This window comes from Manis javanica, chromosome 1 (assembly GCF_040802235.1).
Source record: "Manis javanica isolate MJ-LG chromosome 1, MJ_LKY, whole genome shotgun sequence".
Classification (NCBI taxonomy): Eukaryota; Metazoa; Chordata; class Mammalia; order Pholidota; family Manidae; genus Manis; species Manis javanica.
In genome coordinates, this window is record NC_133156.1 from 167,390,346 (window position 1) to 167,406,758 (window position 16,413).

A 16,413-nucleotide genomic window follows, 5' to 3' on the forward strand; every position below is an offset into this window, starting at 1 on the left:
TCAGAACAAAGGGAGGTATCCAACTGATTTAAATATTTAGTGACATTAAGCCACAATACATCCATTTGGAAACCTAGGAATGAGACTGTAATAAATAGAAACTGTAAGAAATAGACAACAACTTCAGTGTTAAAACTGTTGAACCTCATTGTGGTGACCCTCTTATTGTTGGGGCAGTGGGAAAGTGGGTAGTAGAGTATATGCAAAGCTGGCCTTGTCAGAATAACACTTTGAGGCTATGTTTTGAAGGATCCAACATTTCACTATTAAATACTGAGCAGCTATTATACTTTTTAAGTTTTCTTGAATTTATATTTCTTGCTCAATGTTTTATATTCCATTATTTTCTCAAAATATTAAGATACTTAGTCTTATTCTAGCCTGACTTGGTATATGGAAACTCTAGGAAAATCATGGCAGCTAGAAAGAATGGGGTGAAACCAACAAGAGACCAGATTTCTTCCTTTACTCTCTGTTCTTTCTGTGGTGTTCCCTGTCAGTTGGCTGAATTTGGCTATAATTAATAGCAATCTAAATGAAAATGGCTTAAAACCACAATAATGTTTCTTAGTGCAACAATGTCATCAGAGATGCTGGTTCTTTTTCTCCTTCCATTCTGCCTTCCTCAGTGTGTATCTGTGTCTCCCTAATGGTTGCAAGTTGGTCACCATACTTCCAAGCTTCACATCTTCATAGAACATGTCTTGTGCAGGAAGGAAGGAGGAAAAGGACTCCTTTCCTTATGGCTCTACCTTTTACCATGGTAGAAAATCTTTCCCAGGAGTTGCTCCCAGCAGATTGACATCTCATTGGACAGGACAAACTCAACATGACTCAATCATGTGAGGATAGGAAAACCATGACTGGCTTAGACCGATTGGATTCATCATTCTTTAGGTCAAGACATATTTCCTTGTGAATGAAATTAGGGCTCTGTTAGTCAAGAAGGGGAGCTTGAGATTGCACAGACAGCCAACAGGTTTACCTTGTGCTTTTCTTCTCTTCTCTCTCTCTGGTGTCACTTCTGGAATTTTACCTACTATCAACCTCCTGATGTCTTCCAAATATACATCTAGTTCTAACTTCTGAGTTCCAGACACATTATCATCTGCCCATTACACATCTGCACTTGGATGTTCTGCCAGTGGCTCAAATTACATGTCTAAAATGGTACTCATTATACTTCATCCTGAAGTTGAGAAGAACTCCATGTTTCTACCAAAAATAGTGATGAAGACACCACCACTCAGTCACTCTCCAGTACCAGGAAACTGAGAGTCATCTGGACCACTCCTTCCCCATTATTTTCCACATCTACTTCCAAGTTCCCTTCATTTCAACTTTTTCCAACTCAATTTATCTTTCAAATGGATTCATTAGTTTTTGATATGGCTCTGTATGTGTGAGTTTGCATGGATATATGAACACATGTGTTGTACATGTATAATGTGAGCTTTAAATGAACCCAGTACTCTTATCACAGTGCCATTTATGCATACTGGCAAGATAGCCAAAGGGAAAGAAAAGACACAAAATCTTGGTCTGGTTTTGTAAAGTAGCACTAATTATAGTTATTTATGTGAATTTTGATCATTTGTTCCTAAGTACCATGCAGTAAAATATTGATTAAGAAAACAAATAACTCTGTGTCAGATTCATTTTTTTGTGTGTTTTATTCAGTTATGATTGATAATAATGTCTCAATCCTTATTGTTGATAGTAATGTGACACTGTGGTTTGATTACAACTTTTAGAACCTGGAAGGAACACTGCTTCCATTCCAAACAAGAAAGTTTAGATAACAGTTGTCCCATGGTTGCCAAAATTAAGTTCATCTCATTTTAACTAGTAGGACTCCATGGCAGGTGAAATTGAATGACATAAGAATAACAAAGCAAATTTAAAAGCAGAGGAGTGAGAGATTGGCCAATTGTCAGCTCAAATGAACATAGTATTACTAGAAATTTGTTATAATTATTGGAATACAGCTTCAGGGCTGTGGACAAAAGCACAGCTTGGACCACAGTGCCTTTAGTGTAACTAAATCTAACTCACTCAGCCTGTCCGCTCTGGTTGAGGATGTCCAGGCACACTCAGAGATTGCAAGGAATTACAATAAATATAATAATATGTTATAATTATCTTAAAAATATGTTTATAAATACATACATATATATATATATAAATAATAGCTTAAAATAGCATTTCGTGCTTTGCCTTCTTGAGGCTCAGCTTCAAGAAGCATTTTACTAAAATTATCTCAGTGATTAGTGTGAACAATTGTTGAGGCAGGAGGGATATGAATATCATTCCCTCCATTTTGAAGATGATCAAACTGAGGTCGTAGAAACTTCCAGTATTTGATTAAAGGTCCATCAGCAACTTAAAAGAAGGCAAGCAGTTGGAATGAAAACCTGGGTCTTCGGCTCCACATTCTAGTTGTTAATGTGGTCCTATCTTAGTTTCCTCATGCCTCAGTTAACTCCTCTGTAATTTGTCTAGAGTCTTTTTAGCTCTAGTCAGTAGATCTGGTCTTCCCAAGATTGTTTTGAAGAATAATAATTAAAATAACAGAAACTTTGCCAAGTATAGGGTGTTCTTTACATGACGAACATTATTTGCTAGCATTGGTTCCTAGCCCTTGCTCCCTCTCTTACAAAGAGAGTAAACATTCATTTAGAATTACAAAGGCTGAGCACATGCTCAGCAGTGACTAAGAGGAAAGGATTTGCCTCCTTCATGTACATGGTACATACAGACTGTCAACACTTCCCAAGTAAGTAGACTGCGGGGTCAAGGCTACATTTCCATGATCTCCAAGTCAGTGATGGAGGGTGGCCCCCTCGCCATGTGCACCAGTTTTCCTTCATTTGTGGCAAGAAGCAGCTTTGGATGTGCCACTGATGTGAAGTAGTCTTTCTTGCCATACCTCTCCCAGAAGAAGAGGAGGTTGCTCTCCTCTTTGATGGTTTTGGGTGTCTCAGGCATCTCCTATGATAAGGACAACAGAGATCTGTTAGAGAACAAGGAGATGCTAGAAAAAGAACTAAAGCTCAATCCCTTTGCATTTGGCCTTTGTGAGAAACATAGCACTTTAGGACTATGATTCTGAAATATGATGAGGTAAGCGCTTCATTCATTCATTCACTCAGTGAGCATTTATTACATGCCAATTAGATGCCTGGCCCAGCCTAACCATCATAGTTTATTTCCTTAGTTAACTGGAGAGACATCCAAATTAGTCATGAAGGTTGCCAGTGGCACTAGTGTCTCACTCTACTTGGCAGGTGGGGTGAAGCATGGGTCTTGTCCTGCCTTCAGCGTAGCCATAAGGCCTTTTGAGCACTGGCAATTCTATGACCTCTAAAACGTTTTGACCTCTAAGTGCGCAAATCATACCTTTGGGAAAATAATTGATCATTTTAGAGATGTTTATCTGTATATTTAAGCTGGCAAGTAAAGGTTAATTTAATTAACCTCCTCCCTCACCCCACCCCAAACACACACACACAGACTTTGTAGGTAGATTGGCAGTCAAATCCTTTCAATACAAGTTTTGATAATTGTGATCTCTTCAGACTGTACTTTCCCATAAGTATGAATAAAATCTAACAACAAACACTTCCACGAAGTAAGATTCAAATTCCAACTTGGGATGCTTCCCTACTCTTTTTAATCTAAAGCAACTAATATCCTTTTGAGGTTTCCTTGGGGTTTTCAATGTCAACATGGATTTCATTTCCCAAGCCTACTCCTCTCCTAGTCTCTCCCATCTCAGTAAATGGAGTTTCTCCCCTTCCTCCTGTTGGTCCTATCTCTGAAATACTTCTTTCCACCTGTCTCACCCTCCCCACTCTCCCCAATTGTTAGGACCTCCAAATTGGGTTCTTTGCTTTCTCTATTGTCTTCCTTCTGATCTCTTCTCCATTTCAGGAAATATACGTAAAGTCATGGCACTTCCCTGTTTAAACCCCTTAATTAAGTAAGGCTTTTCACTGTCCCTCAGATGGAATCCAAATAGAAGGCTCTGCAAACTAGCCTCTGCTGATCTGTCCCCCTCTTAGTGTTCCTTCTGGTCTTGAGGCTGGCCTTTCAACCCTGGAAGCTCAGGGACTAGATGCGATCAGATCCCTTCGATTAGAATGCCCAGCCTGCCCCTTTGCCTGGTATGCTCCCTCCTATCAGCAGCTCTCACCTCTCAGGAGCACTGCTGTGACACGCTACCTAAAGAGCACTCTCCCCTTTTTCTCTATCTTAGCGCCTGTTCATTTGCTTTACAGCATCTGGCACTCTTTGCTGGTTGTTCGGCTTGTCTGTTGTCTGTGTTCCCCACAGGACTAAGTTCTACAAGGCTAGGGACTTTGGCTCGCCTCTGTCCACATGGCTGTTGGCACTCTGCCTGAAAGACAGAAGGCTCCTAATGAATAATGCTTGTTGAATGAATTTATGAATGAAGCTACAGCCCTACTCTGTGGACGTCACTTTCACCTCCCTTGTTTCAGGAGAGAAACACATGTATCCACATAAATCCTACTCAGGTGGGGTGGGTTTGGATTATTTACTGAATGACAGTCACCTGCTTATCGGTGGTGAAAGCACTGAGGGCTGTAGTGGGCATGTGTGTGTCTGTATGCTTGAGAGGTAGCGGAGATGGGCTGGGATGAGGGATCTTGCTGGCCCCATTGAAGGAGGGGCCCTGGAGTAGGAAGGCTGGAGTTTGAGTCTTGGCACCCAGCTTTTGGCTTTGTGCCCCTTAGCAGGTGACTAATCCTCTTTGATCTCAGTTGGCTTATTTGAGTGTCAGCTCAGGCCCCATTGTCCTAATGCCAGTATTGTCAGTATTGATGCCAGTATTGATCAAACATGGATGCCCTGGGATGGGAGGTGAATAAGATTAGGCAAGGAAAGGAAAAAGAAGGAAGAAGGTAATTGACCTTTACCTCCTGCCACCTCCGTTTCCCTCTTGCACAGACCCTGCCTAGAATTGCCTCTGGGGATAGGTGAGAAGGATGGGGGTCATGTCGGCAGGTGAGGGCTGTGGTAAGAAGAGAATAGGACTGTACTACCCTGCTGGGGTGTCTGCCCTTTGGGATCACTTACAAATGTACGGGGTGTAACATGAAGGTAGGTTGGAGACTAAGAACAACTGACCTTTAGCAGTACGGGCTCATCTTCATTTTGAGCACTCAAAAATAACCGGGTTTTTGAGATTCTTAGAGTCACAGGAAGTTTAGAATCATCTTCTGATGTATAAGCACCCATGTCAAATCTCACTGGTAAAGAGAAAAGCCAAAAAAATGTGAATGCATTGTATTTGTCTAAAATCAAGTCTGTTTATGTAGATATTTAGGGTGTGGATACATGTGTGGGCACGTGCAGTTAGGTCCCCAGCTATGGTGTAAGTACCAAGAATAGAATTTGATATATTTTTGTATCCTTCACAATGTCCACTACATTGGCTAGGCAGCTAAATACTTGGTTCTTTAGAATGTTTGACTCTAATTCCTCAGAACTTTCTGTTAAATGAATGCTCCAGGGCCGAGTATCTGTTGAATCCTTATAATTACATTGGTGGGATAAGACCCTGCTTATTTGTGAGGCTGATTTCATAATGGCCTAATATGTGGGATTTTCAGGAAGCTGATATGCTTCCACATTGCTAGTGGTAATGAAAAGTAGCTCAAGAAGTTAGAGAACAATGCTTAATTATTGATGTCTGCAAAATTATTGATGTCTAGGAACCCAGGAGTTCCACTTCTGGGATATGCTCCAAAGAAATCATCTCCTAGCTGAAAAATTATATGTACAAAGATATTTGCAGTTGAGTTTTTTAAAGCAAACACAGGGACCAGCATAGCTATATGATGAAATATTCCAGTGCCACAGAAAGTGACAAAAAAAAATATGTATGTGATGGCAAAGTGTGGGAAAACTGTATGAAGTAATATTAAGTAGGAATAGAGCACAAACCAATGTACAAGTGTCATAGAGTGGAAAGCATGTTAGTTGAACTATTTCCAATGAGAAAGGGCCCAGTACGTTTATTGCAAAGTAGCCTCTTTGGACCTCTGAAAGTTATTTTGTATATTGATGACACGGCCTGAGGCTAAAATATCTTCACCACGGCAGCTGGATCTCTGTGACAAAATTTCTGGGAGGCTAAGTTCATCCTTCAGAATATGTTGCAGCTGACTGGCTGTTTTGCTCCTAATTATGTTAAAAAGATAATGATTCTTTCTTGTTGGATGTTATTTCTATGTTTGGTCCTCAGGCTTTCTCACAGACAGTGATTGCTCCTCATTAGCTTCTGGGTAAATTCGTATTTCTGAGACTCAATCTCCTCATCCTTAAAACCGAGGATAAGCACAAATGAGAGAACCGAAGGAGGTTCTGCCTCGGAAAGCTTTACACCCCACTCAGTGCTTTCCAAGGCCAGAAGCCTTTCTCGTGGAGCTTCCAGATTTGGCTGCAGCTTCTGTTCTTGCCTGGTTTTTCATTGTTTTTTATAACCAGGGGTGATGTGCTTCATCTTATTGTAGAAGAATTGTGAAAAGCCAGGAATGTAGAGAGGCTTATTCTTTGAAATAAGAAAGCTTGAAAGAAATACAGAAATAAATAACAGAGACATCCACTCACCTGCATTTTCCATATTTTGTAATGCAGTCGCTGAGAGGTATGGACCCCATGTGACTCGAACAATGCTTTGATTGAGGACATCATTCAGGATGAATTGGGACTTGATGACCCTCATAAAGTTGTATTTCACGTTGTTCTGGAAGGTGTAAGGTGCCGATCTTGGCTTGATGATTTCTAAAACCATTATCACAAACTCTGATTAATGTCTAGGTACAAACACAGATGACAGATCTGCCCCAATGCAAACAAAGAAAGTAGCTAGGAAGGGACATTAAGAATATTCTGATCCAGGTGAAAAAATTGAGAGAGAAGTGAAGCCACCCACTCAGCAGCAGTATTGGATCTAGGATTATCCCAGTAGTTATTTATTTCTTTTTAAACTTAAAACTCCTTAGGTAGTATTTTTTAAAAAAAAACGAACAACAAGATTATTTGTGCAACTTTCTCAGTTTTGGTTTGGAGGTTTCTAAGAAATCAGGAAGATTCCTAGTATCCCCCATATATGTTTTCAAATGAATGCACACTGAGAAAAAAAAAACCAAACACATTAAGAATTATACATCATGGAGAATGAAGCTCTAAATGTCTCCCCTCCTTCTTCACAGTTGTATATATCAGTAGTAGTTCTACTTTTAGGAATCTAATCTAAGGAAATAAATGGTGACAAGAATGAACATTTATTGATATGAATGTTCATTGTTGCATTAGTTATGATGGTGAAAACTTGGCACTCTAAAATGCCTGATGACTCATGAACACAGTGAACAATCTGGGGTCGCCACAGGAGAGGGGGTGGGTGGATGGGTGAAGTAGATAAAGGGGATAAAGAGGCACAGACTTCCAATTATAATATAAATTAGTCATGGGGATGGAAGTACAGCATAGGGAATATAGTCAATAACATTGTAATAACTTTGTATGGTGACAGACTATAACTACCATGATGAGCATTTCATAATGAATATAATTGTCGAATCACCATGTTGTACATCTGAAACCAATATTTCATATCAATTTTATTTTAATGAGAAAAAGTGAAAGAAAAGCAGTGAAGGCGACAAATAAAATACCCTTGATATACTGCTAAGTGAAAAGGCTGGATATAAAATTTTATATAGTATGGTCTTAATAATGTCAAAGGAGTACAGTGTGTGCAGGCAAGACTCTAAGGGGCAAACCATTGTGCTGGCTGTGGGGAGCTCTTAGTGGCAGTAGGAGCAACTTGTGTTTTCTTTCTTATATTTTCTTGTGTTTTCCAATTTTCTATGTGAACATGTATTAGTGTTCAGCTGTTATCTTAAAAAGCTGTCACATTAAAAATGTTGGGTTTGTGTTTCATGTAGAGGCTTGAGCAATAGAGGCATGGGAGAAAAATCATGATTTTTATAGTCAGATTGTATTTGTTTTCAGGTTTTCCTACTTAGACACTTTGGTGAGAGCGGTGTGACTTGGCTGGGTTACTTACTACCTCACTGAGCTCAGATTCCTCATATGGAAAACGAGAATGTAGGGCTGTTGTCAAGTTTAGAGATAATGGAGCCAAGAACAAACCAGCCGTGCTGGTAGTATGAAGAGAGGCAGTAGTGGTAGGAATAACAGAAATAACAACAATAGTGAACATTTGTTGGGTATTTACTATGTGCTGGGCATTATTCTAGTCCAGAAGCTTGTGAGTATTGACTCATTTCACCTCACTAGCAGGGGTTCTGATTATCTGTTTCACAGTAGAGGAACCTGAAGCAAGAAAGGTTAAGTGACTTGCCCAAGGAGCCATGAGGAGGAGGAGGAACACAGCTTGTAAGCTGTCACCCACCAACACTATATGACCGCTTTCTGCCTAACGGCTAAAAGTCATACAGCCTTTACGATATGGCCATGAAATGAGTCTGTGAGCAAGTATTCTAGGCCTGAAGAATGATATAAATTAATTTACCTTCCTTATAGTTACCAGACTACTGCCTGGGTGCCCTCGTTACTCTGATTCTAGGTTTCATTTCCCCCCATACTCTGTTGTGCCTATTGCGTAAGAATGAAAAGGGTATTATTTGTACTTGACCCCTTACCTTCTTCTGTGTCACTGGCAATGGCTTCCAGGTCATCGTTGGTGATGAACTGATTTAAACTCAACCGTCTCTTCTTCAGAACCTTCCCACTGGCTGTCACCACCACCATACTCTCACTGAAGGTAATCTCGGATGAGGCAGAGGTTTCAGAGGTACTCAGAGACTTAAATTTATCCCTGCAGTCCTCATGAAGTGGGTCATAGTTTGCATCATAGAAGGATTTCTGTGAGGAAGAAAGATGGAATGAGGCCCTTTCAACAGGAGTTTTATTCAACAGACTTAGTGAGAAGGATTTCCATTTTGGTCTCATCAGTACCACTCCCCCTTCCCCTTCCTCCTTTCCTTCATCCCTCCCACCTTCCTTCTCTTCCTTCCTTCCTTCCTGGGAAATCCTGAAAGGACAGACTTTTGTCAACCATGTGCAGACTCAAAACTGAGATGTTGCAATGAAACAGGATTTCAAGTGATCTTAGTGTGTGGTAGCCTTCCAGTTCCCCCACCGAAGGGTAAATATCCATTTGACACATGCAGACATTTTAGAAATACTCTGTTGGGAACAACTTTTAGAGCCAGTAGCTATAATACTTGTATGGCCTCCTAGCACAAAACCCTGGCTTGATGTGACTGCAGACTTCTAGCTTTCCATTGCCTGCCTCCTCCACCTCGCTTCTGGGGCTGTTCCATTTGGAGGGTGACGCTAATCTCTGGAGCTGGTGTTAGAGAGGATGATCACAGCACATCACTGCAGGAGGCAGACCCCAGCGAACTGGCCTGAAGGGGCTGTCTCAGGAGAGCCTAACCAAATTGTGATGAAGCTGCACCAGGAGACTCCAGGTTTGAGGACAGTTCTGCTCTATTCTGGAAAAATCTGGTGAGCATGGAGAATGCCATTCTTGCGGAGCAGAGAGCCAGTGGGTCTCACTTAAAATGAAGAAAAGCATGTCTCTGGGCCTCTAGGGACCATAACACAAAAGCCTCTAGGATTCAAACCATTGCTGTTCTCTTCATGTGGAGAAAATACTGTGTCAGAATAGCAATCCCATAAGAATTAGGATCATTTGCTTACCTGATTTAGAGAGAGATGGTCAATTTCGGAACTGTAGTCTTCATTTTCACTATCAAACAAGACAATGAGAATGTAATTCTGTTTGTTATGTCACTACAGTCACTGGGCATCATGATTTTTAATGGCCACCTTAGCTTTGGGTAACACACACTGTACACACACACACACACCCACGGCCACTACTGTCATCTTGGAAAATAAGGACTTCTATGCACACACATACATACAGTCATTTGGGTCATTACTAACTTACTAGTTTGGAGTTAGTAATCATCAGGACACAGCTTGAACTTTACTTGTGCTTTATCTGTAATGATTGGGCCTGGCTAATAAGTTAAAGACTTGTAATTGAATTTCGGATAAAAGGTTGATCTCCTCAAGTGAGAAGTACTTCTGAAGCAATCACTTTAATTTTAACCAAACAGATCCTATGTTACCCACTGCTTTCATGTATTTGCTAAAAAAAGATTAATAATATATACTTGGCAAAATATCCAGGCGACACTTTGATAGCCTAGTTTGTGTTAGTGTATATTAACAGGTGATGGGAACTCCATGTTTGTTTGGAGTATTGTATGATTTAAACTTCTTATTCATTTACTTTTCTCCTACATCTGAATGAGGTTTGACTGTGTTTGTAGATTCATATGCTCAAATTGCTGTAGAGCTGTTTTCTATCCCAGACTGAGAACAGGAGGTTTTCCTAAGAATGGTTTCTCTTAGTCTCTGACAGTCCATTAAAACCCATTACTGTATCAGAGCATGTGAGCCCACTAAAGCCATGTCTAAGTAACAGGCTCAAATTCACTAGGACTCAGCAGACATTACCAACCATTTTTCTACCATGGTTGTCTCCCTGTTCCTTCATCTCAGTGTAACATGCTGCATGCTTAGTTTCCCTGGGTGTCTGCTGCACCTGCCCTGACTCCAGATGTAGGACTCTTCTAAAGACCCTGCCAATCTGGGCCCATGCTGGTCACTGTAACTCCTAGCTGGGTTCTCATGCACCTTCATCCCCTCATGAAATCACAAGAGAAAGAACCTATTTCCTACCTGTAGCAGTGCTTCAGGTCTTCAAAGAGGTCAGGGACTTTGGCCATCTTGACTTCTGTAACAGAGAACATCAGCAGCTGTCAGCCCAGCCTGCCTCTGAGCAGATGCCCGCGAAGGGAACGCCGCTTCTCTGTGCTTCTGAGAATCTTAAGGAATGACTTAGCCCGCACGCAGCTATTCCCCATTCTTCTTGAATTAATTACAAATGAATCTGCCTCTTCGACTAAATTATGAACTTCTTTTAGAATCTTGGCATCCCTTATGTCCCCTACCCAACGCAGTACACATAGTAGGTATTCAATAACAGTTATAAAAAACCCTCATGAGAATGACGTGTTTGCCATACACAGATGTAAGAGAGAGACAGAGTTGGACATTTCCAGTTTTTTCCTAATAGCGTTAGATAATAGAGATTCCCTTCAGGGGGAGGCTCAGCTGCACCCACCCGTTTCCTCATAGAAAACCAGTTTCTCCGCCCCTCAGCTCCCAACAGTAGAAAAAAATCACTTTCTGAAATCTGACTGTGATTCTAGCTCACACACTAAACCAGGCGGAGACAAGAAAGGAGAGGCTTTAGCTTCAGAGAAGGCAGTTGGAGAGAAAAGAAGAAATACAAAAAATATCTTAAAAGCCAATGACGTGATAAGGACAATACCTTTGCTGTCTCAAGCGCCAATGAAATGACTCCCTCTCTGCCCGGACACTGAGCCGCCAGCAGGCTTCTTCGCCTTTTGTCCTCTTTGGAGGAGGCGTGGCCACGTGTGCGTCACGGGGAATTTACAGGGAAGAATTCTGTTCTGTACACTTATTTCTTATGTTCTTCCCGTGTTATGCTGGCCAAAATAATGACAGATCATATGCTCGCGAATAGTGTTGAATCTGATAACAGTGTTGTTTGCAGAGATTCCGGGAGTTTCTGACTTGGTTCATTTCTTTACGACTTTGCTCTAAACAATTATAAACCTGTCGTCTTAGAAAAAGGGAAGAAGAGCAGGAAACTTAAGTTTCTATAAATGTATAGTGGGGGAGGGAGGGAGAACTGAGATCAGAATTACAGGCGGCTGGAGTTGGAGAGGAGCTTAGGAGCTGTACCTTGTGTTTTGGCTTAATTTGTGCTTGGCATCCCAGGGCTGAGTGAATTGATGGAATGCTTGGCAGCCCCCGCAGGTAAGGCACGGGCCCTTGGGGGAAGATGATCCATCTCTTGAATAGGCACACATCACTGTGAGTATTTAACCACAACATCCTGATTTGCGCAGGGCAGAGGAGGAAAAAGTGGTATTTAGTAACAGAAGTCTTGATCCTCTTCTCTCTGTGGAACATTGCCAATCCATTTCCTATAGAAATGACAGTGGGGGCCATGTACAGCAAAGGGCCCTCTGCCAGTGCCACCAGAGAAGACCAGTCTTCCCCTGGATAAACCCTAGGTGTGTGAGGAGTGCAGACTCAGGGAGGGATGGGCCCCTGACACATGCCAGGAGCTGGGTTTGAGAACGGAGACTGGGGGGGGAAAAGGGACTCATGCACAGTGCTTGGTGCTGTCTGGCTGCTGTTATCTAAGACTTGCTAGGTATCCTGAGGCTAGCCCAGTGCAGGCGGTAGAGCACCAGGTTCTTCTTGGAAGACAAATGTTTCAGGTTTTTTGGTGGGAATTTAAACCACGTAAATTTTCAATACAGGAAATGGATAGAAAAAGAGGTAGAGGAAGACATAAGAAGGTGAGGAGGGAAAGGCAAGGCAACATAATGAAACATGGCATCAAAAAGCTCAGAACTGGGAGGGAAGCGGCTTGAGTGGATTTGATCAAAGTATTCTCTCCAGTCTTGTTTAACTGTAAATAATGGTGCTGGTTACCTGATCATTCGGGTCTATCCTAGGTGCAGAATCTCTGATTCTGATTCTGTTGCCCAGCACAGTTTCTCCTGGTCATAGACCTGGTGTTATAATAGTTATAAACAAGAGCCAGGGAAATAACTGGCATCCTGGATGTAGGCAATGTAAACGTGGGGCCAGACTGGGGCCAAGTTCAGGTGTCTTAGACTGAACCTTGTGTGAGGGTGATGGCGGCCAGATCTCTATATAAGCTGTTCCCCTTCATGCAAAACAGAAAAACAGGAATGTTAGTCCTGGTCACCCCCCTCTGCCTCCAGGAGATCTTGTCAGGACTATTATTAAGAAAGAATTGTGAAGCACATTGAGAACATGAGCTGCTATGGAGATGCAGGTAAACAAAAATAATATCAGCACTAATAGCAGCTTCTGTCACTTGGGATCCTGTATAGTCATCATGGTACCACCTCTGTTCACTGAGAAAAATGCAGTTCTTATGAAAATACTGGCTTGGAAACTTCAATGGGGAGGACACCTTCAAGAGAAGGCCTCCACCGAAGCCCCGGACGGAATGTATAGCACCTCTTTGGCAATCCAGGAACACGTCTTGGTTCTAGCATTAGGGTGACACCCATCCTGCCCTATGTCACTCCTCCTCCACAGGGGATTCCCCACATGGGGATGCTGAATTTCTTGAGGAAAGTTTGGATCTTTTCTAGATAGCCAATTCAACTTTTTCCTTATCATGAAACTGGTTTTTTTTTTTGAAACTGGTTTTTAAAGGAAGAACACTGTGGGCAAGGCTTAGAGAGCAAGAAGTCCTGTTTTGCTTTGGGGAGCCTACTTTTCTGTGAGTGTGAACCAGGGCTGGATGAGCCTCATCCCCAGATGGCCTGCTTCTAGGAGCGGAGAGAGGAACATGCTAGGGGGGCTCTACTGGAGCCCAGAGGCTGCTGGGGGGCTGACCTGTGACAGGGGCTTTGAGTGGCTTCATGCACCTTCCTTTTGACTCTGAGGAGGCCTCAAAAGCCTTCTTTAGTCATTTTCATCTAAATCATCCAGAAAACATTTATTGTACCCTTGCTGTGTGCCAGGACTTTTGCTAGGCATCAGTATCTTACTTTCATGATTCACAAAACTAGGCATGCAGGATGAGGTGTGCTGTTTTGGTAGGTGAATAGATCAGCTTTATGAGCATGGAGGTCCTGAGTCCAGAGTCACAGATGCTTTTCATTTAGAAAGTGCTTTACGGTCACATTGGGCTCTGACCGCACTGTCTCACTGGCTCCTCACTTTACCTACAAGAGGTGGTAATTGCCACCCCCTTCCACAGCTGAGGACCCTTAGAGGTTAAGTGACCAACCTACAGTCACAAAATGGGCAGAGCCAGCACTTGAACTCAGGTTTCTGATTCTAAGTTCAATCTTCTTTTCCTGCTGCCTAGAGATGCTCAGGTCTCTCACCACTACTGCCAGGTGATAGGGCTGAAATAGGTCATCAGTAAAGGTCTGAAGAGTCACCATCTCAAATACCCTACCATCGGCAATTCTAGGATTCCTTGTTAAAAACAATACAGAACCAGAAATGGCTTGCAATATGCCCCTCCGTCTCCTTTCCTCTTCCCGTGCAATCCCATTTCATTCTGGGGCATACAGGGAGAGGGTCGAGGGGTTGAGTCCATGGTCAGTGGTGGATTCTGGGTGTGGACTTTAGCCATGTTCTTTCTTTTGTGCCAAGAAGACAAGAAACATCTGGAAATGTCTTTGGAATCAACCTGAAAAATTATTGCACGTAGTTAGATCTGGTAGGATTGCTCGAAGGAAGAGAGAAACACAACTCTTGAGTTTTCAAGGGATATAACTATTTCTTTTTAGGTGGTGGAAAGTCTCTTCAGAGGAATAAAGCATGCATAAACCATCACAGACAGAGTTAATTGAGTCTTTTGTCTCAACTCATACCCTATTTGGTCATAATCTGCTTTTAAATTCCATGAAAGTTAGTAGGAAGGTAGAAAAGACCTAACATGGAGCATAATCTTCCATGTTACAGGTGTCATAATACATTATCTCACTTAATCCTCGATGAAACCTTTGAGGGTTCTTATTGCATTTTATAGAAGAGGAAGTTCAGAGTCCAAGGAGATTGAGCAAACTGTCCAAGGCTGCAGGGCGACCAAGAAACTGAAATCAGATTTAGACACCAAAGCACAGCCTCAGTCAGCCCCGGGTGTCTTCTTTCCGTAGTGAGTGCAAACTCTTCCCTTCCTTTTACCTTTTTAAGGGCTAAGTTTTTTTGCTTTCTCTTGTTAGTCTACTGAAGGACCTCAAATGATTCGTTAGAGAAGTATGTACCCCAGACACTATCTAGATTAAACTCTTACCTAATAAAAGAGGTACCGGCTCAAAGAGGGAAAATGTCAAGGTCCTAAGGTTATATGGAGAGTTCATCTGAGAGTGGGAACAAAAATGAAAACTCCCTGTTTCTTGATTTCTAGTTCAAGACCTCCTTCTTGCTAGTGATGCTGGCTCTTCAGTAAAGAGAGGTAAGGTGAAGGAGTCCTCTCCCCCATGGGGTCTCATCTGTGGTGAAAAAGCAGTTAAAAAGAATGAGTCCCCATTCAGCGAGCAAAACCAGCTAGGTTCCTCTTCTCCTGGAAGCTGACTGTGAACACATCCGTCACTAACCCCCTAAGTGAGTGGATGAGTATAAAGTGAGATAAGTGGGGCAAGAGCATCTAACAGAGGAGCTAGTCTTAGACTGAGAGTGGAAAGTACCATGGGGAATGAAGAGGGAACATTTCTGGCTGAGCAAAGGCTGCCAGGGGCAAGTAAGTGAAAGTAGGGCATTGATCCAGGCTGAGCCCAGAAAGGTGGGGGCGTGGGTGTACCGAGAGGAGGGTGGGGAGGGAGGTGAGAGCCAGGCAGTCATGGCCTTGTGCAGACCACACTAAGGTCTTTACCCAGGCCACTTTGGAGGCCAGTGTTCCAGGAACTTGGAGAGCAGACGGATGGCTGTGGCTTGGAGAAATTCAAGCTGGCAGAAGCCTGCAGCTGGAAGTGACAGCTTCATGTTGAGCCATCAAATTCCCTGTGAGCTCTGATTCTCCTCTCTGCCTCAGCTCATTTGTTCCCCAAAGTATGTGCTTTTGGTTTATAAATTCCCTTTCTTCTCTTGGGATGATGGTTAGCAGGGCAGTGACCTCTTTGCATTCTCCCTTGGCCCTGTGTATTTCTTTGTGTCTTTCACGGATGTCCTTTAAAAATCAGAGTTCATTGAGAGAGCTTCCTGTTTGGCAATAGTCATGTCTGGGCCTGTCTCTTGCTTTTCTTGATGGCTAACTCTGATTGTCAAATCACAAGTGCATTTTAAAGAAATTCCCTTTTCTTTTGAGTCATTTTCCTCATTGGAGTCATAGTTATCTCTGGTATGAACTTGTTTCTCAGTTAAGAAAAATAACTTCCATTCCTTTTTTGGGTTCAAAACATGGTTATGAAATATTGTTGGGGAAATATAAGAAATATAAAGAAGAAAATAAAACCCAGAAACAATAGAATAACTGTTATATTTTGGTATATTTCTCTCTCATTCTTTCTTTTTTCAACACATACATGGTTTTTTTAATGCAAATGGGATACTCAGAGCATTTCAATGTTTGCATTCCTGAAATCTAGGGAACATATGTGTAGTAGACCGTGCTCACCAAATGCCCATCTGCTTATTAGCGGGATTGCTTGATCAATGTGTCTTCATCTTTTGGTCTACATT

At 42.1% G+C, this 16,413-nt stretch overlaps 1 protein-coding gene across 2 annotated transcripts; it reads right to left on the reverse strand.

The window, feature by feature from the left end:
* Nucleotides 1-1,649: 1,649 nt before the first annotated feature.
* On the reverse strand, nucleotides 1,650-11,555 carry IL1A (interleukin 1 alpha). Of its 2 annotated transcripts, XM_073241081.1 has the most exons (7): nucleotides 11,474-11,554; nucleotides 10,819-10,873; nucleotides 9,766-9,814; nucleotides 8,700-8,922; nucleotides 6,637-6,810; nucleotides 5,152-5,273; nucleotides 1,650-2,991 (listed from the first exon to the last, which is right to left on the reverse strand). In XM_073241081.1, exons 2-7 carry the CDS (start codon nucleotides 10,863-10,865, stop codon nucleotides 2,800-2,802), a joined length of 807 nt encoding a protein of 268 aa, XP_073097182.1. In that variant the 5' UTR covers nucleotides 10,866-10,873; nucleotides 11,474-11,554; the 3' UTR covers nucleotides 1,650-2,799. The 2 variants fall into 2 exon arrangements, with proteins under 2 accessions (XP_073097182.1, XP_073097184.1); XM_073241083.1 differs by lacking the exon at nucleotides 5,152-5,273 and having other exon boundaries at nucleotides 2,811-2,991; nucleotides 11,474-11,555.
* Nucleotides 11,556-16,413: the final 4,858 nt, after the last annotated feature.

Bases quoted from the DNA above. Each gene is read 5' to 3' on its own strand.
- IL1A (XM_073241081.1), bottom strand. From the start codon at position 10,865: ATGGCCAAAGTCCCTGACCTCTTTGAAGACCTGAAGCACTGCTACAG. The intron at 9,815-10,818 runs GTAGGAAATAGG...CTTGTTTGATAG, and splicing joins GACCTGAAGCACTGCTACAG to TGAAAATGAAGACTACAGTT. The intron at 5,274-6,636 runs GTGAGTGGATGT...TCTCTTTACCAG, and splicing joins ACAAAATATGGAAAATGCAG to TGAGATTTGACATGGGTGCT.